This window comes from Bos grunniens, chromosome 16 (assembly GCF_055505025.1).
Source record: "Bos grunniens cultivar Pamir isolate PY7600 chromosome 16, Bosgru_T2T1.0, whole genome shotgun sequence".
In the NCBI taxonomy this organism is placed as follows: domain Eukaryota; kingdom Metazoa; phylum Chordata; class Mammalia; order Artiodactyla; family Bovidae; genus Bos; species Bos grunniens.
Window position 1 is genome coordinate 11424908 of NC_141180.1, and position 25093 is coordinate 11450000.

Below are 25093 nucleotides of genomic sequence, written 5' to 3' on the forward strand. Positions count from 1 at the left end.
TCATTTATAAAAGAGGGAAGAAAGGATGGAAGGAAGAAAGCAAGCAAGCAAGGATTTCAGATTGATAAATGGGTGCCCGTGGGCCTGATGGACAATTCTAAGTCCAAGAACACAGGGCCTAACTTCCGCTTTCAAACATGCACCAATTCTAGTTTTCATGGCCTACGAAATGAAAGGTGAGCATATGAAGCATCCAAAGTAGCAACTATGCATGAGCTAAAATATGCATACATTGAACGAGAGTCCTGTCAGCTTCACCAAAATATTGAGGCGGGAGCAGAGGTGTCTAGGCCAAGAGGAGTACAGACCAGTGTAAGTGTGATGAACACACATTTGTAAACCGAACACTTTCTATTTTTATTGAGCACCAGTCATGTGCTGAACAATATTACTCATGTAAAGCTCTCTACAATTGGGAGTTGGATAATATCCCCACTTAACAGATAAAAAGAACTGAGGCTCAGATAGAGTGAGACACTCACGGTCACAGAGTCAGCAACTTGCTAAGCAGTTACTGGAAACACAGTATGACCCCTGGATTCCCACGTCCTCTTACTGACTGCCTAGTTGGGGTGGCCCCAGAAATCTTTATTTTTGAAAAGCTCCCTTGGCGATTCTTGATAACTAGCCCTGTCTTGGGAATCGCTGCTCCACATCAAACCAGCCCACTCTCCCTGTCACCAGCCTTGCCTCTGAACAGCCTTCTCCACGTCGGATAAAACATTTAAAACATATTTAAATAGCAATTTTGAAAAACTATGCAGCATATGGATTCTCCTTTTGATCTCAAAATGATGACAAACAGACACTTAGATACTTCATAAAAGAAATATTACCAGAAAAATTATAGAAATCTGGCTTTCAACTTTGTCTTGCTCTAATTTAAACAAAATGCAACTTTCCAGAGTCACTCACTCTCCCCCCCACCCACCCCCAAATAAATCCAAACTGGGAGCTTCCTTCTCTTTTTCCCTCTGTGAGCCTGGCCTACACCTATTTATTTCTAACTCGCTGGCGTCCAGATTAAAAGCCTCCTAAAATGGGCAGTAGGGATGACTTAAGTCCTACTATCAAAGCCCCTTGAAAAGAGCATCTTCTCGGAAATTCACATCCTTGACTGAAAACGGTCGTAAGAAAAGCCAAGTGAGAAAATAAAGGGGGTGGGCAGAAGGGGAGGTCTCAAGCCCTCCAAGCGTCCCCGCCCCTATCTGGGTCCCCAGTGGTGGCCCCCACCTTCCAGGCTGAGCTATCCCACTGGCTGCGGGAACGCCGCCGCCGAGACCCCGCAGCAACAGGCGGGCGGCGGGGGCGATCGCCCTGCAGCGCCGGCCGAGCGGCGTCGGACGTTCCCGGCTCCGCGCCGCGCGCGGGGAGCAGGTGGCTGCCCTCCGCGCCCGCCGGGCGCCCAGCTCTGGCCCGCGGAGCCGGGCGGCGGCCCCGGGCGAAGGGCAGGGCCGCGGGGTCCGGGCGGGGCGACCCGCACCCCCACGGGGCAAACGGGTGGGAGGGGGCGCGCCCTCCGCCCGCTGCGCGGCGCCACGGCCGCCGCTACTCGCGCGCGTCGTCTCCCGACCGGAGAGGCCGCGACACCTAGCGCGGGGCCGGGGCGAGGAAGGAAGGGCCGGGAGGGAGGAGGAGACCCGGAGGAAGACACTGACTCGGAGGCCCCGCTCCCGCCTCTGGGCTGCAGAGGAGACTCCCAGCCTTCCCACCCGACCCGAAACTTTTCCGACACATGCAGGCGTGTTCCTTGCGGGTTTGGGCGGCCCCGAGTCGCCATCGGGAAGGAGGCTCGTCAAACAAATCTGTCCCCGGGCACGCACGCGGAGGTACTCAGACACACGGGGCCGGGGAGGGGACGACCGGGCCTCCGGGGAGGTGCTGTGGGCGTGCAGGCAAGCGGGCGCTACCGCCCGAAAGGGGTTCCCCACGTGCGAGACCCAGTGCTTAAAATCCTGCCAAAGCTCGGAAGTACCGCGGTGTCCGGAGGCTCTGCGTAACTTTGCCCACTGCGCCCCCGCGTGCAGAGGCGTACACACACACACACACACACACACACACACACCCCCTCACCCCACCCCACTCCCCCTGGCTGCGGCCCGAGCCTGCTCTAGTATTTCAGGGACACGGGAAGAGATGCTAATCCGCGCCAAAGAGGGAGGGGTGTAAATGGCGTAAATCCCACTCCCCAGCACCCACAGATTCGGAGCGAGATCGCCCAGTTCTCTCCGAAAGCGTCCCTTCACTTCCCTCTGCCCTTGGCTTCTTCTCTACCGTGGACTGAAGAAGATATAGCCCAAGAGGATCGATGTATGGTTCCACCTCCCGCCCCAAAATCACAACCTCTCCAAATCCTAATCCTCAAAGAGCCCGGTGGGGTTGAAAAAAGGCAAGTTATTCCGGAGGGAGGTCGGGGGTGGGGCAACAGCACCCCTCCGAAGACACGCGCGCGCGGCCTGGCGGGTGCCTCTTTGGGCTCAGCGCGCCCGGGCGGAGTGGCTGGATTATGTAAGTAACAGCCCTCCATGTGCTCTCCACCATCTGTTAATATCTTGATATTGGAAAGTTCGGGGCCTGAGGCAAAGCCAGGGTTGGCGTCGCAGAGCTCCCAGCCTACTCCTTTCTACTCTGGGGAAGGGATCGTACCTCCATTTGATTGTTTTCGCCCACTTCTATAAAATCAAGTAGTAGTGTGCCCCTTGGATCACTGACAACCAAGCCCCCCTCCCCAGCGCGAGTGTGTGTTTGTGGGGGAAGAGTGATTTTCTTCGAGGTCACTATTGTAAGGAATCCTTTCAATGGATTTGTTTATGACAATTCTAGGCTCCTTGAAGCTTTGTACTGGGCCCTGATTTGGAGGTGGGGGCTTTATTATTTTTTTTAATTACTTTTTCTGCCAGCACCCCGACCCCAAATTTTTGTAAGAGTTATAGTTCAACTTCTTTGGAGTGAATCGCTTCTGTTTACTTTGAAAGCTGTTGGTTAAACAAGAATCGCTCTGGAGGCTTCTAAGCAGTGGGGTTCCCAGGAGAGAAACCTTGCAGCTGCTACTTGCTACTGATCTCCTGGCATTTCACTTTCCCCCTCGTTCAGAACAAATCCACGTTGGTCTTGGCCTCACACTGGGCATAGGGATTGAGAGAAAGAGCAGGAATATGGCAGGCAGGCAGTCCGCCTTTAGACAGCCTGCAGCAGGCCGGCCTGCACCCTAGAGTGGGTTTTTATTTCTTTTTCTTCCTCTCTTCAGGGTGGTGGTGGTAGTGGGTGGTGGGTGCTGTTAGATGTTTATCCAGGCTGGATCTTCAGCATCCTTCTCCTGAAATAAACATCCATGTTTGTCTCTCAGCTGGATCTGGTTGCAATTCCCAGAATTGGTTTATTTAGGATCTGCTAACGATTGTTTGTAAGGTTTTTAAATTACTGATATGCACTCTTCTCTCCTATCCCCACCTACTGGCTTTAAGAAAGAACCTGAGGGGTAAAATACACCGAAGAAATATCAAGCAGAAGTGTGTTTAACCCAGAGCCAGATGCATAAGTGATAAGTGAAAGAGTTTGACTAAGAACGCACACAGATCACCCTTCTGATAGAAAAAGCAAATGCAAACTGCATGGATGAGGTTTGTTGGAAGACCGGTCAGAACTTGTGTTAACTTTTAAGTTACTGGGGTTGTGTTGGCAGTAGGGCAGAGAAAGGGACTGACCCTAAACTTGCCCGATGGTTTCAGAGATGGAGCCTGTATCTAGGCGACTTCTCTTCTCCGGGCTGACTGATCGCTTCTCGCCTTTCAGAAAACAAACCGCGAGTAGCCGGAGATAGGGAGCTTGGGCCTCACGCCTTGATTCAGGGCGGCCTGAGCCCCGGGAGAACGCCGAAGTTCTGGCTGGAGAGGTTGCCAGGAGCCTGGCCTGTATGTCGCGCAGACTTTAGGAGACAGTTCTGGCCTCAGCATATGCAGCTCGCCTAGCTGGGCTGCGGACCGAGCTCGCTCGTCCAGCATCGCGCGCGCTCCTATTTCATTCCACAAGCCGCTCTAGTGCCCCCAGTTCTGGCTGCGAACCACCGCGGCAGAGCTAGCGAGCCGCGAGCCTCCGCCGCCGAGGCTGCGGGGTGGAGGAGCTTTCTTGTTTGCCAAGCGGGGTACCCCGACCTCGACTCGGGCCTGCCTTCCCCCGGGAGAGATAAAGGACTTACTAGGGCTCGCAGGAAACTTTTCCCGCCGCCAGTTCCCGGGCGTAGTGTGTGCAAAACGTGCACCGGGGCGCTAGGTGCAATTGACAAAAACTTGTGGGCTAAAGTTCAAGCCCTTTCCTTCCAGAGTCTGAACCTTTTCTCCCGCTCAGCTTCCTTTCTTCCCCACTTCCTCTCCTCTCCTCCTTCCCTGCTCTCCTCCCTTTTAAATGTCAAACTGAGCAGATGGTTTTAAGGTGTGGAGGGCATGTATCCTTTACTTCTGTTTAATTGTGGGCTGGCGCGATCAGGTACACACTGGGCTACTTAAGGAAGATACTAGGACGAAAAAGAAGAAAGGAAGTAGCGCTGATCCATTCACAGAACCCGCATTTCTCCGCTCAGTACACCCGCTTACCTCGAAAGGACCCAACCAAAAGAAACACTATTCCACCCTGTATCTAATGGCCATGTGGCTAGATTATTTCTGTGCCCAGTCTAAATTGTCACATCTCGATTAGAACACTTGATGCAGTGGCCGATCATTGGAAGTGTGAGTCCTGTGTTTGTGAGCCTCTGTGTTGTTTCCATAATGGGTAGGGGGAGTGCCTGGAGGCAGCGAGAAGGGAGACATGAAGGTGGGGGGATGCTCAAGCAAGTCTGGTGGTTTTTTTTTTTTTTTTCCCCTTTCTTTCCTGATCCCCAACACCTAACCCGGCCGGCTTTATTTTTTCCCCCTTCTTCTTTTCAGTGTTTGAATCCCATGCCAAAAGTTTCCTACAGGGTATGGACTGGAACATACTATTGTCGCTATTCTTATTCAAGGATTAGACTTCTTCACAGTTTGATGAATTTGAGGCTAAAATTGTCCCAGGAAAAGTGTGCGTGTGTGTGTGTGTGTTGCGGAAGGTGGTGGTGGTAGTTGGCCAGTGTACTTGTAACACACTTTACAAACACTCTGTTGTCACGACGCAACACGATTCAACCTTTGATCTGGTTAAATTCGAGGGACACACGAAAAATACTTGTCCCCATCCTACCAAAAAAAAAAAAAAAGAGCGTCTTATCGATTGGGTGTGAATGTTTCTGCTTCACAGCCCTTGCAAGTCCCAGCTTTTATAGGACCTTGAAGTCATAAACGCGGTTGTCTTATTAAAAGCCCGTTTACTGTGCCCGGTGAAAGAGACATCCTCGCTGCGGCTGGAAGCTTGCGCTTTAGCATTAGCAACTTTCAAATCCTAAGCAGCTCTTCAAGAACCACATGATCTAAAGAAATCTCGCAGGTTATTTTTCGTCCAAGAAATGTCAAAACAAAGTGAATTTTCTGTGGCTTGACGCAGAAGCCCGAAATTTAAGCGCTTGAAATTTCTTACCTAGGAAACTTTAAAGTTTGTTACCCAGGCGTCAAAACGGTGTAAATCCTACATGAAACCTCTCTCTAATCATTCTGGGGTGAGTGAGTTACTGAGCGGTAATCGGTTGGTAGTAATGTTTGTAACATTCCCCCCCCCCCACCTCTCCCCAAGGTTGCTGTACCTACAAACCAGATAAGGTTGTTAGAGGTAACCAAGGACAAATATTCTTCTTCCTAACAATTTTGACGGGAGATTAACTGGGATTCAGCCAATACTGATCTTCTCATATCTGATGCAGCGGAGCCAAAGCCAAACCTCTGGCACCTACTATTATTTTAATCCCAAACCTACCTGTATTGTCCACCTCTCCTTTCAAAGAAAGCCACGGTGACATGTATTCCTGATACTAGCTACGATCATTTAAAAAGTGGAATGATTTGAGGGCCCCCGCTCTCTCCTCGTAGACCACCCCAGCCCCCTTTAAACCCCCACTTTTTCTCCAGAACACTTTTTCTATGCCTTCCTCCACCCCCCGTCCGAGGAGCGCTCACTCGCTCGGCCGCTCGGCGAACTCGATCAGCGGTATCTCAGAAATGAAGGGGAGGGGAAAAAAAAAAAAAAAAAAAAGGACCTGCGTCCTGGAAGAGCGAGTGTGAGCCGAGCGGCGCTCACAACAGCGCCCGCAGACCGCTCGCTCCGGCCGCGGGCGCAGCGAGCCGGTCGCCCCGAAGCAGCGGCTGTTGGGCGCGGGTGAGGTGGGGAGGGGGGGCGGGGATGGAGGCAGGGGAGGGGAGCGTGGGGCCCCTCTCCCCTCCTCTCCTCCCAGCCCCTCACCCCCACCCCTTTTATATATTTTTTTTTCTCCTCCCAAGTTCTCTTGCCTCGCTATCCCCCCTTGAATCCGAAGGCGCCTCGCGATTGGGTGCTGGGGCCGGGTACGTCAGTCAGACTGTGACGTGCAGTCTTCCTGTTTCCTTCAGCTGTGTCTTAAAGTAAATCTTGTTGTGGAGCGGAGCCCTCAGCCGAGGGAGCGCTCGGAAATAATACACCATTGCAGCCGGGGGAAGCAGAGCGGCGCAAAAGAGCTCTCGCCGGGTCCGCCCGCTCCCTCTCCGCTTCGCTCCTCTCCTCTCCTGTCTCCCCTCTTCTCCGCCCTTCTCACCTCTCGCCTCTTCTCCTGCGCTCTCTCCGCTCCTCTTCCCACCCTCCCCCTGCCCACCCTCTCCGCTCTCCCGTCTCCTTCTCCCCGCCGGCCCGCTCGCGCGTGCCCGCACGGACTCACCGTCCCTTGTCCAATTATCATATTCATCACCCGCAAGATCTTTCCCCGTGCGTGTGCGCGCGCGTGTCCTCCTCTCTCCGCCTGCCCCCCCCCCAAAAAGGCTCGGTGGGTCCCACTGCTCTCTGCACCGCGTAAGTATCTTCTCCCCCCCTTCGCGAGTCCCCTCCCCTTTTCCAGAATCACTTGTACCGGCTTGTTCTTGAATGAGAAGACCAGAAAAAGAGACTCCCATTACTCAGACCCGTGTACACATCTATCCCCCCCACCCCCATCCCCGGGAGAAAAGGGTGTTCTTTAGATGAATCATAATTTAAGGGGAAAAAAAATTAGCGTCTAAACAGTTTCTAAGCAGGAGCCTCAGTGGAACTCCGCGCTCCGCTCCTCCCAGTTCCTAAGAGTAAGTGATCCGCTTGGCTTTTTATTTCTTTCTCTTTCCTGCTGGTGGCTGGGGGGTGGTGTTGGCGATGTGTGTGTGTGGAGGGGGGAGAAGGCTGGTAGTGCTGGGCTTGTCGCTGATCTTCTCACCTTTTGTGTACTGTTTCGGGGGCGGGGGGGGGGGGACGCGGTGAGGAGGCGTTCGCTTCCTTTCCTTCTTTCTCTGGCCCTCTGCTCCGGAGAGAGGACCGCGAGGGGGACCGGGTCGCTTTTTGTTCGTCTGAATCCCCCGGGTCTCCTCCCCAGCCTCATCCTTCCCATCTCGCCCGGAGGAAAACTCCTGGGCTAGTCCCCACGTCCTCTCTCTTTGTCTTGTTTATTATAGCTGCCTTTCTTCCAGGCTCTTCCAATTTGCTTGTCATTTGCATACCTTTCACTTCTCCTTTTTAACCCCAGCAGAGGGCCAGGGAGTAGGGAGGAAGGGAGAGGGAGGAGGAGGAGGGGGTGGGGTGGAGGGGGGGCGCTCGGCTACTTGCCTCTGAAAACGCTGTCGAAGCCGAAATGTTGAGATCGGGGTTGGAGCAGTGGAGAGATGGTCCCGGGCAACGAACGCGGCTCCCCTCTCCTGAGCTCCCAGGACCCAGGGCTAAGTCAAGTTCAGTAGGGTAAGGTGGCACTGGAAGCCTCGGGTTGCGGGGGGCGGGGGGGTCGCGTGGTCGGAGGGGGAGCTGGGGCGCGAGCGCCGCGGAAGGATGGAAGGATCGCGGTCCGGGTGGGGGTAGGGGATGTTCTTGCCCAGCGGATCTGCTCGCAGTCAACGCCGGCGGCCGGTTCGGTTGGGCTGCTTCCATCTTAGATGATCTTGGTTCGTCTGGGTGGTACCTACAATTTTGCCCCACTTCGGAGGACTGGAAAGGGAGGAATGGAGAGGTGAGCGTGATTGCTACTGGGAAGAAAAGTCCGGAGGAGGGGGGAGCGGCGCGGGGAGAGCGGCTATCCTGCCTGAACAGACAAGGAGAGGGGGCGACGAGGGCAAGCTGGGGTCGGGGGGAGACATTCCCCAAAGCCCCCGGTTTAGCAAGTTGTTGGTCCTTCGGGTGTGCCCACCAGTTACTCCTCCGGCTAAAACTCAACATAGGTGGAGAGTGTGGATTGGAGGGGCCGGGGTGGGGGGCGCGGGAGTGAAGTTAGACGGGGAGTAGTTTTGGAGGGAGACTCACAGGTCTCCCGCCACTTTTTCAGCTTTTTTTTTTTTTTTTTTTCGGAAGTAGAGAGTCCTCCTGGCAGGCTGAGAAGAACTGGGAGGAGGGGTTGATCGACAGTCTTAAATAGCCCAAGGAGGCAGGTTGGAGTGTGAAACTGCTGTTCTTGGCAATCCAGAACCCACTCCGCCTGGGGGAAGGCTGAGAACTCACCTGCTTGTTTTTATTTTTCCAAGAAGGTCTGGTTGTCTCCTTGAGCTTATGAAAACAGTGCAAGCACAGGGTGGCCTTCTCTCAAAGTCAAGGCTAGAAGTCTCTTCTCTTCCTCTCTCCCCACCCCACCCTCTCTCCCATCTATAACCTCCCTTACCAAAAGGAAAAAAAAAAAAAATGTACTTTCCTAGACTACGTAGGCAGAGGTCTATTAGCCCGAGGGCTGTGCATGGGCAGGGCCTGACAGGTGTGTTGTGTCAAGAAAGACAGGTGCAAATTTCCTCTGTGTCTGTGTATGTCTGTACCGTTCCAGACCACGGTGCTGTGCTCCAGGGTTGTAGAGGTTTATGAATTTATGGTTGCCCTGGTTAATAGGATTGTCCGGGCTAATGGGAACTAGGCTGTTGTTATGTTTTGAGCCCTGCCATGTGAGTCCTTTGGTTGGGGGTGGGGGACAAGTTGGTATGTGTTTGTTTATTTTTCTTAAGGATGTTGGCAGGCTTCTAGGGAGGCTGTGTCTCAGGCTTCTGTCTGCCAGGCAGCTGAAATTACCCCCCACTTCAGGCAGCAGGTGGAGGGACATTGACTTTCTCTTTGCTTCCCTCTGGTTTACGCCTGTCTCCCAGGTCTGTGGGGGCGTTGCGGGGGAGTGATGAGAGCTTTCTTTTGTACGTATGTGTGTGTGTGTGTGTGTGTGTGTGTATGTGTGATTTGGACATCCATGGGTAGTATGTGTAACTGCCAAGAATACCAAAGTGAGTTTGAAAGTGTTACTGTTGTTAATGCTTATCTTTTTAGCGTGCTTTCTCCCTGCCCAGAAAGAATAGGTATGTGCATAAACTCTTTCAAGTCGTATGTTAAATACTCTCATAAAGTAGAATGAGCCTGTCATTGTACCAGACATGTGCCAGATGTCCTAGTTAGTATTTTGATGGAGAAGGAAAATCTCAAGTATGTGAGAGGTAACTGTGCTTTTCTATTTGATGCAAGATGCAGGCAGTTCGCTCTCTGAAGAGTTTCTTGCAAGAACTTCTGAGCATTTTCAAAATTAAATGGGCTGTGGGTGGTGATGAAGAAAAGGGGGAGTAATTTGGTTAACCTGTCCATGTGCTACACCGTGGACCTGTTTCTGCAATGGTAAAACTAAGGAAGGTAAGGACTGTGGCTTCGTGTGTGAAGGAGGCTATTGAGAATTCAGTGTAGGCACTATATCTGGATTCTCAACATCTGATCTTTTATTTATTTATTTATTTTCTTTCAACCAGGCTGCTTCTTGAGTTGCATAGAATTAGATTAGATGGCGAATGGTTTTTGCTGGTTGGTTTGGTTGCTTGGTGGATGATCATTGTTTCATGAAAATGAGAGAGTGTATGTCATTTATTCTTTCAACTTAAACATCCAAGTTCCTCCTAATACTTTTCTTGGATGCTTTTGCAGTTCTTTCATAATTAATATGTCATCTATGGATATGTTCATTTGCTTTATTTTTATTAAGTATTTTCTGTGCTGGGCACTTATTGATATTTTTATGTGTCCATTATCCAGAATTCTATTTAGTTTAATCACCACCTTGTGGGAAAAATGTCATGCATACGTAACATTCATCTTTGTTCTCACTTTATTCATTCCCTAACATCTTTCTTCTGTAAGTAGCACTTATAATCTTAAAACATAACCTAGCTGCCAGGCGTGCTCTTTATTAATTCAAAGTGAAATAGGCCTTTTTTCATGAATTTCTTATAGGTATTGTTTGCATTTACAACTGTTAAGATAAGGAATGGTAAGGTTCAAGATTAATAAAAGCTTATAAAATGTTAGTAATTTAATAATAGAAAGATGGATTGTGCCTGATACGTTATAATTGGATTCTAATTAAGTATCCGTATATATTGTAAAGGACATATACATAAGAAATTTCTAAAACCTATTGCCTGGTGTATTCTAAAGCTTCAAAGGACAGTTAGAGTATTTCAGTTGTCTTCAGAAAGAAAAAAAATTGTTTCTTCTTAAAGTTATTTCTCACTCCCTTTTGTTTACTAATCTGGTGAATTATTACTTTTTAAATAAGTAGAAATGAATATTTTAGGCATGTTCCAGAAAATTGCTGTTTTCATCTTGCAGGTGAAAAATATATGGAATTTTTGATAGAATGGAGGAATTTTAAATGAAATGGTTCTGATTTGAGAACTCTATGATAGGAAAATTTAGAATCTGTTATAAGCTTTGACAATTAATTTAAGTATTAACTAATATCAAGTGGATTATTCACAGTAAACACCAAAGGCTTTCTTAACCTTATAGCAGGAACTTCTCCAAGGAGAAAGTTGCTAATTAGCAGAAATGGACTCTTAAATACAGTGAAGGGGACAGCTTGGTAGGGGGCCTGGGGGGGCACGGCAGGGGGTGGGGGGGGAGTACCTAAATCAAGTCATCTGATTTTCCCCCTTGAATTACTGATTTCCAGATGGATTCACAGTGTTCTTTGTTGGTGTTATTCCACTTGAAATTTCATAAGAGACTTGACCCAAGTAGATCAGAGGCCCACTTAAAGGTGGTTTTCTAAAAGAAGTAAAAGCATAGGCTTGAGCAATTTCTTCAAATCATTTTATCAATCAAGACTGATGATCTATATAATCCAAGCAGGAAACCACTCCAACCATACCTTCTTCCCCATCTCATGAAAGATTTACCTGAACTATTTGAATAAAAACCATAGTGAACACATCTTTGTCCAGAATCTGGACTCCAGATAGAGGCGTAAAGGTTGCACCCCCTTCCAAATAACTTTTTCCCCCAAAACTTTCAACTTTTAATTTTGTATTGGGGTATAGCCTGTTAACAGTGTTTGGTAGGTTCAGGTGAACGCGAAGGGACTCATCCACCCATAAACTTAAAGCAGAGCACTTCACCACTTTCTACTTCACACTGCAGTGTTCCTTTGAAATCCTCCCCTGAAAATTCTTTTCTACTTACATTATCATCGGCTTCCTTAGGATTCTCCTTGTAAAGTTATCTGACATTCTTCAGATAATTCAGATTTTAATGAATGTTGTGGAGTCCTTAAAATCTGACTTGATTATACTTGGATGTTTGTTCTTTTCTTTGGGAAGAATCTGCTAATGTTAAGATACTCCTCATATAGAAATTATCAAAGCATTTGTGTAGTTAGATGCCAAGTGGTACAACCCAATATTTAATAATAAAATATTCTATGTAGATTTTCATATTAATTAAAGGAATAGAATATGTGTATCAATCGATAATACATTTGGGTTCAAATTCTGTATCAGTATTTTTCTACATACTTGCTGATATTGATGTTCACCAGTGCTGATCAGAAGGTTTCCCATTGCCAGGTTAAACTCAAGATTAAAATTAAATATAATAAAAATCAATAATAATTGTAGTTGAAACATATGGCTTAATACATATATTAATAAATAAGGGAATTTTTAAAAATCTTTAATGGGCAGGTTGATATCACTGATAAATTCATTCCATAGCATTCTCTAAATTCTGAACTGGGAAGTCATGGAAGCACTTTTGAAAGCATTTTCAGGTGATTTAACTTATATTATAGTCATTTAACAATGCATTTTCTTGTGTGGTAAAATATTCATATATACTGTTTATGAAACATGATGCTGATAAAGTACTATAGTCACTAGTTATTTTATTTAATCTCGCCTATAGCCTCCATGGGTTATAATTCCAATGTGTATGACTCCTATACCTTCATTTTTGAATTCAGCTCAAAGCTATATGGAGAGAGTTATTTATTCACGCCTATTAATATAATGCCTTGTTTTGCTGGATTATATCATTTTTCCTAGTTTTCCCATTTGTTTTGTCCTGATTGTTATGTCTCAGCTGTACATTTTACAATAAGACCTAAAAGACCCTTAGCCCCAAACAGAAACAAATTATTATTTGATCTAAGAATGCTGACCAGTTGAAAGAGAATTGCAAAAATCAGTTTCGTTTGGGGAATTTTAAAGAAGTTACAGGATATTTTCTTCTTATAACACCCAACGATCATGTTTAATTAACACGCATTCGCCACTGAAGATGAGCGTATCATTTCTTTCCACCTTAGAAAGAGCACAGCCCTCCTCTTGGCTCAGGCATGAGGTGGGGATGCAGCTGTTGATACCTAGGCTAGAGGAGAGGAAGTGCAGTTGACGCAGAGGTAGAGGCAGCTGGGAAAGGAAGGATGGCTGTGGGTGACCTTGTGTTCATCTCTTAGACCAGCATGTTGTTTCTGAGCCTCTCTTGCAGAGATGCTCTTCCTATAACAAGGATGGGTAGGAGGAAAATCCAGATAGGATGTTAGGAGGAACAAGGGAAGAAAATACTGCAGAAAGTTTATTTGACATTTTGATTGGAGACCTGTGTGCTTTTCAGGTGCTATTAAGGGGAAAATGATTTACACACAAAAAGACAAGAGGTAAAATTTTTAAAGAATGGCAATGAACTCTCTTTTTGAAAAGCTGATATATACACACAGAGTCCTCCTTGCAAAAAACGTCCCCCTCAATATGCGAGTCTTTCTGAGCTTTAAAATAATTCATCTTTTTTCTTGTTTGTCTCAGTTTCCCCCCCCTTTTGCTCTCACTTGACAGCTGTACCTGATTTATCAGATCTAACATGTTAGTGAAATATTTGCCATTGGATTCTTGTATTCCGGAAGCCAATTTCATTTATTAATGTGTGAGGGGTCACAATCATCTTGAATTCAATTTTGAACTCTAATGCTGAAGTTATCAAGATCTGATTCCATTCCAAGTTTAGGAAATTTCATCCTGAGGCACACAAAAACTATTTTACCCTCAAGCATCCAAAAAACATATAAAGAAGCATCGTATTGCTTTCTTGACACTCTGAACCAGGTTTTATTTAAAGGTTGCATCTTCATAGGAAAACTGGGAACAAGGGTTGCAGGATGACATCTTTGTCACTTAAAAAAAAAATACACACTGCCATCTAAGCATTGAGCTTTTTCTTGATTTTTACAGGTTATTTCATGCTGAAATTATGCCTATTTGCATGGATAGTCATTCTTTAAAACTAGCCACAGATGCAGTCCTAGGGAGCACGTAGATGTTTTTACAGGTGAACCGAGAGAGATGGGAGCTCTTCCAAACACTCTGCACGCTGCCTTTGGCAATAGACCCTGTTATTGTGAAGATGTGCTCTGTTAAGCAAACGTGAAGTTTAATATTAGATAAATCTCGTGTGAAAAAAAATTTTTTTTCGTTTTCTTCTTAAAACATCCATTGTAAGCAAGGAGATGTGACATCTTAACGTTTAGACAGAATTGGGGGTTAGCCATCACTGGTTAACACCACAAAATATGTCAAGTGCCTTTTATAAAATGCAAGGAAGGATATTCTTTTTTTATATTGTGTTCCCAAGAAACAATGGAAGTTCATATGCAGAGACAGTATTTCCCTTTCTCACATAGTTAATTGACGTTATCTTCTTTCTCCTTTATGTATCTCCTTTCAGTCTTTTTTTTTCTGTGTCTTTTTGTTCAATGTTTTAATTTGGCATAAGAAATAAGATTCACAAGTGGTGTATGTTAAAGAGTTTCTTCAGGCATTTGAAGTATTATTTTGGCAGATGATAGGAAAAAAAAAAAAAACTAGTACTGATGATGTATTTATCCTTGCCTAACTCAATTTATTGTTCCACATATGGATTTCTAAAATGTGATAATGTCCTTCTTTTGCACTGAGTCCAACTTTAAAATTTAAGTCATCAAAAAGACAAGATGAAAATTTATAAATATTCTCATACTTACATTAAAATCCAGCAACAGACACCATCTTCAGATGTGATTTTTAGTATTAAAAAAAGCGCATATCTGTGCTAAATAAGCAGACTTGTAAAATGAGTATTTGTGCATTTATTTCCATGTTAAATTGACCATTTGTGTTGGAAAGATGCTGATGGGAGTGTTCTCTTCCCCATTTCACATATGACAAAAATATTTTAAAATTCAGTAATAAAGGATGTATGTGAAATATTTGCATTTTTTAGACTCATTTCCCCTTAATAGCATTAAAGCCACAATAATTCTATTGCAGAAATGGAATTTTTCATTCAGATTTCATGCATCCTCAAAATATAACCTTATTTCTTAAGTATGGACCACTTTTATCTGCTTTTGTAATATGAATCTCAGTGCCCAAAATTTAATCAATTGGTTGTCAGAGGCTGTGTTCTTATAATCTACTGTTTCTTCTGAAGATAAACAGTATCATTTTAGGCATTTGTGAAAGAGAATCATATTACTGGTGCTTAAGCAGTTTTTGCTTTTTTTTTTTTTTTTAATCTTAATCCATCTTAAACCAGTGGAGCAGAAATATTTAAAAATGTTTCATTTCAAGCAGAGTGCATAATAAATTGCAATAATTGTAATGTGCCATAAATCCCAGAGCCTATGCATTTTGCATTTGATTCAGGATTGAGGTCAGGAAATTTGGAGAAATTTAAAGAAAATGATTCATCAGTCCTTTTGTTCTGTTGGCCAGGGTCCCGGGATTCTTGAGCTGTGCCCAGCTGACGAGCTTTTGAAGATGGCACAATAACTGTCCAGTGATGCCTGACCATGACAGCACAGCCCTCTTAAGCCGGCAAACCAAGAGGAGAAGAGTTGACATTGGAGTGAAAAGGACGGTAGGGACAGCATCTGCATTTTTCGCTAAGGCAAGAGCCACGTTTTTTAGTGCCATGAATCCCCAAGGTTCCGAGCAGGATGTTGAGTATTCAGTGGTGCAGCATGCAGATGGGGAGAAGTCAAACGTACTCCGCAAGCTGCTGAAGAGGGCGAACTCGTATGAAGATGCCATGATGCCTTTTCCAGGAGCAACTATAATTTCCCAGCTGTTGAAAAATAACATGAACAAAAATGGTGGCACGGAGCCCAGTTTCCAAGCCAGCGGTCTCTCTAGTACAGGCTCCGAAGTACATCAGGAGGATATATGCAGCAACTCTTCAAGAGACAGCCCCCCAGAGTGTCTTTCCCCTTTTGGCAGGCCTACTATGAGCCAGTTTGATATGGATCGCTTATGTGACGAGCACCTGAGAGCAAAGCGCGCCCGGGTTGAGAATATAATCCGGGGTATGAGCCATTCCCCCAGTGTGGCATTACGGGGCAATGAAAATGAAAGAGAGATGGCCCCACAGTCTGTGAGTCCCCGAGAAAGTTACCGAGAAAACAAACGCAAGCAGAAGCTGCCCCAGCAGCAGCAGCAGAGTTTCCAGCAGCTGGTTTCAGCCCGCAAAGAACAGAAGCGAGAGGAGCGCCGACAGCTGAAGCAGCAGCTGGAGGACATGCAGAAACAGCTGCGCCAGCTGCAGGAAAAGTTCTACCAAATCTATGACAGCACCGATTCTGAAAATGATGAAGATGGTAACCTGTCTGAAGACAGCATGCGCTCCGAGATCCTGGAGGCCAGGGCCCAGGACTCGGTGGGGAGGTCAGACAATGAGATGTGCGAGCTGGACCCGGGGCAGTTCATCGACCGAGCCCGGGCCCTGATCCGGGAGCAGGAAATGGCCGAAAACAAGCCCAAGCGAGAAGGCAGCCACAAAGAACGAGACCCCGGGCCCAACTCCCTGCAGCCTGAAGGCAAACACTTGGCCGAGACCTTGAAACAGGAACTGAACACTGCCATGTCGCAGGTGGTGGACACGGTGGTCAAAGTCTTCTCGGCCAAACCCTCCCGCCAAGTTCCTCAGGTCTTCCCACCGCTGCAGATCCCCCAGGCCAGGTTTGCAGTCAACGGGGAGAACCACAACTTCCACACCGCCAACCAGCGCCTGCAGTGCTTTGGCGATGTCATCATTCCGAATCCCCTGGACACCTTTGGCAACGTGCAGATGCCGGGTTCCACAGACCAGACGGAAGCCCTGCCCCTGGTGGTCCGCAAAAACTCCTCGGACCAGTCTGCCTCCGGCCCCCCCGCCGGCGGCCACCACCAGCCCCTGCACCAGTCGCCCCTGTCGGCCACCGCGGGCTTCACCACGTCCACCTTCCGCCACCCCTTCCCCCTCCCCTTGATGGCCTACCCGTTTCAGAGTCCAATAGGTGCTCCCACCGGCTCCTTCTCGGGGAAAGACCGAGCCTCTCCTGAATCCTTAGACTTAACTAGGGAGACCACGAGTCTGAGGACCAAGATGTCGTCCCACCACCTGAGCCACCACCCCTGTTCACCAGCACACCCACCCAGCACCGCGGAAGGGCTCTCCTTGTCTCTCATCAAATCCGAGTGTGGCGATCTTCAAGACATGTCTGAGATCTCACCGTATTCGGGAAGTGCAATATCCTTTCATTTGCACCCCACCCCCACCCCAGCCCAAGGAGAAAACAAACCGAAAGCCAAAAGTCTTCCCCCAAGGTCAGGTTTACCCAGGGTTTTAGAGTCATGTAGATTCCTGTCTTCTCCAGTCTGCCCTCTTGTTCGGAGGCATAGGCTTTTATCAACACGTGCGTGGGGCTTCTGGTTGCACAAAAGCTTTACAGGAAACCAACATCCCTGCAACTTTCACAAGTTGTTGATTGCTCCCAAGCGCTCCTATTTCATCTGTGCTTTTGCAGCAGTGTTTTTTTTTCTGCTGTTTCTTCCCGTATTATCTTCTTCTTCTTTTTCTCCCTCAAGAGTATTTTTAGAGGATGGGGGAGGGAGGAAATCTCAGTGTAATATTGCACTCATCAGATTTTAACACAGTAAGACTCATACTGGAGTAAAGTCAGTTTCGAGATCCCCAAGATTCCGTAAGAAGAATTCTCCCTTTAGCCATCTAGAAGGCTCCTGGTCTGTTTAAAGAAGGCCTGATTAAATCTTAGGAGGAACAGTTTGCTGGTGGGAGGCTGCAGTGGGAGAGGATGGATGTGGATGGGGAGTTAGATGCTCTCCTTATTCTTTAAGGGGGATTTTTTTTTTAAAGGAAATATACAGGTACTAATTTATTCAGACGACATCCGTCTCTCTCGTTCACCCAAGGTCTGTTCTTCGGGTCTGGTGCAGCTGCCTCTATGCATGATTAACCTCTGTTCAGCCATACACAGAAATCTTTTGTCCTAACATACACAAAGCAAATTATTTTGGAAAGCAAGAGAGCACAATTAAATATAAAACTCAGCTGTATTCAACTTTAAAAATGCCTCTTTTTAGGTCTCTTTTATATTTTGAACCTGACTTTTGAAATGCCAGTTACATTTTTTCATTAGACCTGTCCTGAACTCTAGTTATTTTTAACTCATGTTTTTTTGTTTTCTCTATAAATTGGTCCTTTCAGTAAATTTTTAAAAAATCGTGTGGTTGTTGATGTTTTGGGGGTGTAGAATAGTAGCATTTGGGGGCAAGTAGAGGCCTGTTTCTTTTATAAGAAATTGTCAGATGGATATAAAATTTAGCTATTAAGTTGGCTGTTGCTAACGTGAGGGTTTTGAGCAATCGTCTTGATGACTAGAGATTGGCATTTTCATATCTAAACCCACTCCAGAGGCTGCCATGTAAGGGCAAAGTCCCAGCTGTGGTAGAAATGTGTTTTCCTTGATATGAAAGTCATCTTTCCAGCCTATTCAAGATAGCAGCGAAGATTTTTGATAAGGTGAATGTGCGATACACATATAAGACCCACTTGGGCAGTTAAGCACAGAGTCTCTTTTTGTAGAGAGGAAGAAGAGGATAATGTCTGGAGGGAAAGATGTGAGGACTTAAGACGTAAACAGATGAGTCTTGGTTTGGTTGCTGATTTACAAATCTTAACTTTCAGAGATCTGAGGTTGAATCCACCAGTACTGAATCAAAGCTGTGCCAGGCACCATGTCATACACCTCATAAGCAGGCAACAAACATTGGTCAAATTGGAATATAGCTGTTGGTGATGAGAAAGGCAACAAACAAAGGCACAGGCATGAATTTTTTTTTTTTTTTTTACACCTTGCAGGAGAGCTTCTTCTGGGGCTCATACCAGGCTCATGTCCAGGGCCAGACCCCATTGCTCCTCGGAGATCTCTTACTTCATTTTGAAGCCAGTTGTAGTGATGGTGGGTTCTCTCTCTCCTCACTGTCTCTGTCTCACACACACACACACACACACACAGGAAAGGGACATGCCTATTTGGATGACTATTGAAGCCAGGTTTCAGTCCTATAAGGCCATACTTAACTCTAAAACTCAAGATGCTGGTTTCTGGTTGTTGTTTTTAAATAAGTTGAATCTTCTAAGAAAACCATCTTTGGATTGCTGAAAGTGTTGCTTTTGCTCCTGTCTCACCCTCTCTAAATCCCCTGAGGAATTCTGAGGATTTGAATAGGAAGAACTTCCTTTTCTTTCTATACATATCAAAGGCTTTAAAGAGAATTTAGTTGCTGCTTCTTCAAAGGAATGAATAACTTCTTTCTCTTATGGTAGAAGATTCTGCTCAACAGGGATGGTTTGGAAACACCTGTGTTCCTATGAAATACTAGTTGCTTACACCTGGAGTTATTTCTTGTGTGTCGCTAAATAGTTTTGGCGTCTTCCTGCAATTAATGATTACATTTCCTTCCTGCTGTCCTTCCAGCTTCTGTTTCTTTCTCTTTTCCCCTCCACAACCTCGCCCTGTTAACCATTTATCTCTTTGCTATATTGTTTCTCAGGAAAAAGATAGGTGAGTACCATTTTCTGGATTCTACACAGTTCTGAAGGCAGTGAGAACAGGAGTGTTTGTTGGGAGACTGGATGTCCTTTTCTCTCGTCTCTGACTGTGTGGCAATGAGTTCTTCCCTTGACTTTCTTGATGATGATGCCTAGGCAAAATTCTCAAGCTTTTAGTTCAAAGAAATCTCTAGGAATCACAGCAAGTGAGTGGACTTCAATTTAGGTAGACAAGGCCATATCTGAACCTGTTATGCAGTTATTCTTTGAAAAGCTCAATCGAAATGAGGAGAAATGGGATGAAATGGTATCTTCATGATTTCCATTATTGCTTTTCTCTTTAGTTCATGGCTTTCCAAACTGTAACAGATAATTGAATACTTAGGGAACGATTCTTTCCCACCCCAAAGGCATCATCTGTTTCTTTGAACAAAGGAGCCAAGATAAGAACTATCAAGGACACCAGCTTATCAGATAAATCCATTCCAAGTCCCGCACATAAAGGGTATATGTTCTATATCATGGAATGCACTACCTTGGTATCTTTTCTGATAGAAGGGCAATAGTGAATGTGTGCATGGTAAACTGAATGTCAGTGCACCTGCCCCAAAAGCTCATGTCTTGTATATAAAAATTTGTTCAGTGTCTTTGCAAATGAATCTGTTTAATCAAATATTAAGTTTTATTCAAATTCCAAAAGAAACAGCCAGCCAATTGTTTTTCCTCCTGATGTTCCTTGTCATGCATCCTCTTTGCATCTCAAGAAAAATAGCCTTGTTCGGGCCTCAAACATTTGCATGCAGCCAAGTAAAGCACAAGAGCCATGTTCCAGGCGCGGTTAAGACATGCAGGTGAAGAAACTGAGCCTCTGCACCCCAGCAGCCAGCTTTCCCTGGTGGGCTTTTAGGGGGAATGTTAAAAAATACTTGAGGTTCAAAAAGAAAAATGGCTTGATGATTTGAAGCTAAAAATCCACCCAGAAGACCTGAATTCAAAGTGAATTTCTAAAATATGAATGAATCCATAGAAGTTGATTTTTTACTATTTTGGAAGTCATGTGGGGCCACAGGAGTTAGTTATGTTAGGTGTATTATCTGTAGGGAAACATGACTATTAAAGACTGGAACACCCTGGGTTCCTCTCTTCTCCCTCCCTCTGATTATGAAGTAAGTACATTAAAAAAAAAATTCCGTAAACTACACATCCCATTGATTATGTTAAACTTCTGGTGGAGCCACAACTGGCTCTGTCTCTTTATGACATGTGAGAATTTAGATCTTTTCTGCCCATTTAAGGTGTCTAAGGGGAAAAGTCTCTTAGAAACATAGCAAATCAGAGCTTAAGGAGAAAGCTAAAATCCTCCAGATTTTAAAAACGTTTGAGAATTAGTACTCCCGGTCTATTTGGTTGGCCCTGCAGCACGTAAAATCTCTAGGCACGATTCAGGATTCAGTTGGGGAAAGAAAGAATTTTCTTCCTGCAGGCTTCACAACCTCTTATCCTCCCATTTGCCTTTTTGCTGCCTCCACTGCTCCTCCTGCGGCTGTTGTTTAGGTGAGGTTGTACCCTGCTTGGTAAACAGACAACACTTACATTCTCAGGTTGTTTGAACACCGTTTTAGGTTCAGCTGCAGTCCCCTACTTCTCTGATCTTTTATATTCCCCAGCAGATGTCTTTCATTAATTTATGGATTTATCATCTTTTCTTCTTTTTTTTTCTTTTTCTTTTCTTTTCCTTTTTTTTTTTTTTTTTTACACCTGGCAGCTGTCTCAAGTTTCAGCAGTTATTGTCTATTTTGCATTATACATAGAATTGAATGTCATCTGTCTTCACAAAGCTATGGCTAAGAGAATTGAGGCAAAGCCACATGAGCTGCCGGGACAGATCTTGTTTGCGCTCCATCCCCCCTCACCCCACCCCCCCTTTACCTCCTTAATATTTATTTGTGCTCATTTTCTTTCCTGGCCTTGAATGGAGCTTAGCTCGTGTTCAGTACAGCTGTATGTTTACTGAATCTATTCCATCATGAGTCATTGTGCGTGTGTAAGTATCCTGGAAACAGCTAGTGCTTTCTTGGAAGAACAGTTGCTTTTCAGCACAAGCACTTAAAAGGGAAATTAACCAATTGGTCAGTTCAGATTTATTTTGAGGAGGAAAAGAAAGGATTATCTAACTGTTGGCTTTTAAATCTTTCATTAGCTATTTTTAATAGTTTATTAGAAACATATATTTTATGGGAATTTTATCTTCATTACATGATGAGCAAGATATAAAGATGCATTCTGTGTTCTGTTGCCACTGATCAATTCCAAGTATTTCCAACAGGAAGCATTTTAAAGCAAAAAAAAAAAAAAAAAGGACTTGAGAAATTCAAATTAGGATGATTTTGTCATGAAATAAAAAGCCTCTAAATTCCAATCAAAAGAAGATGGATACTTTGCTCTTTTGTTTTTTTTTTTTTTTTTTAATAAAAATGATGAAAACATCTTAGCATAATTTAAAGACATTGAAAGCTCCAGGAAGTTTTGGTGGCTCAAGAAATCTCTGAAAGCCACAGCAAAGCAGTTTGATTTGTATGAGACCAAATTTGAAAAGATTTGGGACTTTTCCCCGCTAATAATTAAATGTACCAAGTTGTTTGAATGTAGCCGGTCTGAAAGAACAGATTAGAACCCAGATCTGAGCATGTTTGTTGAAGTTTGGACTTGCCTAAAACTCTTATCACGAGGCAATAGGAGACAGCTTGCAACTATTATTTCACTTATCCATTTGGACAGATGGTCCTGAAGTGTGCCGGGCTCCTTTAGTCCCCTCTCTCGGTCTAATGGAGGTTACTGGAGGGCCTTTCAGCTCTTTCCTTGGCACAAGAAGTATGTCAGTCATAAATTATCGTCTTTGTAATCATTAAGGATCTCAAACAAAAACACAAGTTCAGTTAAGCTGCTTTGGCTTACAGATCTCACATCAAAATTTCTTTCTTCAGTGTTTAGTGTTTATTTTCAGTGGAAACAAAAGGCATTAACTTTTCAATTCGCAGACCAAGGTGATCTTTTTCAAATTGCATGATACTAAGGGGAATGCTAATTGATCAAATTCTCGGCATTATATTTGGTTAAGCCCCCTGTTATACGTAGACAAGAGCTTATCAATATTAATTCGATTACGCTTCTCTAGGAACTTCCAGGTTTCCCTCTCTGTTCCTGAGGTTGGTCACGCTGCACTTGATGGAGGTCATTTAGAAACCTTTACCTTTCTTAAATATCTGTGTTTATTTGTCCTTGCTTCCTGTGGTGTGAAATGGTTGTGGAGCGTGTTAGCCAAGCATGTGTGTGCTTGTGCGTGTGTGCATACAACCACACGTGCACATTTTCTTTTCTTCTTTTTCCCTATTTATTTATTTTTTTTCCCAGACTCTTTTAAGAGAAAATCCTTAGAGAAGCTTCTAGGAAGGACCCTTAATTGACCTTGTGGGGGACCACATTGATTTTCTCCACGTGCGTCTTCATTTCTGATAAATTATAAAGCCATTAATTTGCTGAGGAAATGGCAGGGCCAGGCTGCGGCACAGATGTGACCAGAGCCATCCCCGCTCCGAGTGTGCTGAGGAGTGCCAAGAATCTGGGGGAGAATCAGGAAGCCGGGATTGTTATGGTTAGCCTCACATTCTCTTGGGAACTGTTTTAGTTGCTGCTGTTTACAGATCTAAAAGGTAATGATGTTTCCAGATAAATAGGCCTTCTTATTTTGGGTAAGTGGCCATTTATTGATCTGCTAACCCACATTTATTGATTTGTTAGCCCCAACCACTGTGCCACTCTCCAAGGAGTTAACTATAAATCCAGGAGAGGCAAATTGTGTCTGGTTTTGGATCCTCGCTTTAACAAAAGCGACACCCCCTCCCTGTTCTCTCAGTGCCCAAACTACCCCTCCCAAGTTTTAGCTATTATTGAAAAGGAAACAATTAACAAGATATAATAATAAGATAGGAAGAAAGTGAGTCAAGATGCTCCCTTATATTAGCACTAAAAGGTAAAATGTGAAGCTTGCCTAACAGTGATCAAAATAATGCATTTTGTATTTTCACTTACATTAGTATAATAATTGGATGTCAACTGCAGAGAGCAAAGAGAAGAACAAACAGAACTGTAATGCAAAGAAGAAAAAAACTCTCATGATAAGAGTTGTGCATTACCTGTTGGGCGCATTTGTCTCCTTAGCAACAAGTGAACATATAGATAGCCTAAGGACCTCAAACGGGGAATAAATGTTTTGCCATCCTCACCAGGAAGTCACCAAGATCCCACAACTAAATCGTGCATCCTCACCATTATGTTTGGCAATTTCTGACCAGCAATGGTCATTCTGAGCCAGCAACAGCAAGTTAGTGATGGATTCCATGGCCAGAGTCGTTTATCTTCCAGAATTCCCATGGCTACTGGTTGGGCCTCCAGACTCCTGGCACGGGGGAGGGAGGGATGGTAGGTACTTGTGTTTCAAGAAATTATCTCCTTAACCAACTGCATCCTACATGCAGGAAGGATTGTCACCCAATCACTTGAAAAAAGCAAAGCTCATGTTCTTTTATACCCGTTATCCCAGCTCCAACATGCTGAAGACCTACTTCTCTGATGTAAAGGTAAGGATGTTTTTCAGTATTAATGTTTTCAATTTCTGTGCACGAGGTAGTCATTTGAACACTTGGAAGTTAATGGGGATGAGTGTGGGGCGGTTTGGTGAATACACCTGTGTTGTAATTGATTTAATGCACTTGTCCCTCGGTCCAAAGCTGTGCCAAGCACGGAGGCTCCTTGTGTACTAAGACCAAAGGACTGAGCACACAGATTTTCCTTCTAGTCCCGGAAACTTCTCCTCTGTCTTTTTGTGTCTGAGTAACTCCTTGGAAGAAATTTCAGCTGGTCCTGGAGGGATGCGCTTTAGAGAATTTTTTTCCTTCCCCTTGGCCACAGTGAACTGTTTCTGTTTTTGTTTCTGATAGTTTCCCCATATTTGTGCTTCGGAAAGCAAACTCTAGCACCTCTTTCTCCCCCCTGTCGAAAGGAGCGTACATTGAAATTCTCTCTGCAGTAGCTGCTTAAAAACAAAAGTGATGATTGTCTCTTATTTACAACTTAATTTGTTGTTGATGTAGAGTACACTGAGCATAAGGAGAATGAATAAAGTGACAGATTCAGGACACATTATTCAAATGAGGATATGAAAGCTGTCGGCCTACAGCTGCAGCCTCCCTCATTCTACAGAATATGGGGACCTCCTGGTTCTGTGTGTGTGCGTGTGTGTGTGTGCACGCGCCCGCGTCTGTGTCTGTGTGGGGGTTTTAAGTAATTGTTTGCAACAACTTGATGTTGTGTTAATCATCTGTAACTTTTTAAAACAGAGATTGGGTTTTGATGATGGTAATGACACGCATGGTATCATTATCCAAGGAACTCGATAAACATTACATTAGCTGAGATTAGTTTATTAGGGCTGGGTACTCTTCCCCCCAACCCTCCCCTGCCCACCCGCCGTGTGTAAAGTTCTTATCTCTGCCATGGAGAAGCCATGATCTGCCAAAACGTACTGCCTTCTCCAATGCTCCCCTCTCTCTGCGGTGGGTTTTGTACCCGATGCCTGAGTTGCATCACTGGCCCCCTTTTGCAGGCTGACCCATTGCAGACTCTGCTTCACCCATGTTTTACTTGGCCTTGAAAGAAAAGTTCTGTTTTCCGTCCTGTTTGCTTTTGAATTGTGTAGCAACTTCAGCCTTTTATCTCTCTCCTTCCCTGGCCGAGCTCCTTAAGTGGAAGGCATGTTTCCTCCTCATTCCATGCCAGCAAACTG

The 25093-nt window shown here is 45.1% G+C and overlaps 1 protein-coding gene across 10 annotated transcripts in view; it reads left to right on the plus strand.

The window, feature by feature from the left end:
* The first annotated feature begins 1661 nt into the window (after positions 1–1661).
* The window catches only part of PROX1 (prospero homeobox 1), a 60071-nt gene continuing 36639 nt past the window's right edge, over positions 1662–25093 (plus strand). For 3 of the 10 annotated variants that reach the window (XM_086342368.1, XM_086342373.1, XM_086342374.1), the window contains exons 1-3: positions 2921–6939; positions 15135–16926; positions 23781–23888. In XM_086342368.1, coding sequence (XP_086198494.1) covers positions 15202–16926; positions 23781–23888 — 1833 coding nt within the window. In that variant the 5' untranslated portion in view covers positions 2921–6939; positions 15135–15201. The other 7 variants (XM_086342369.1, XM_086342376.1, XM_086342370.1 and 4 more) reach the window with 4 other exon arrangements.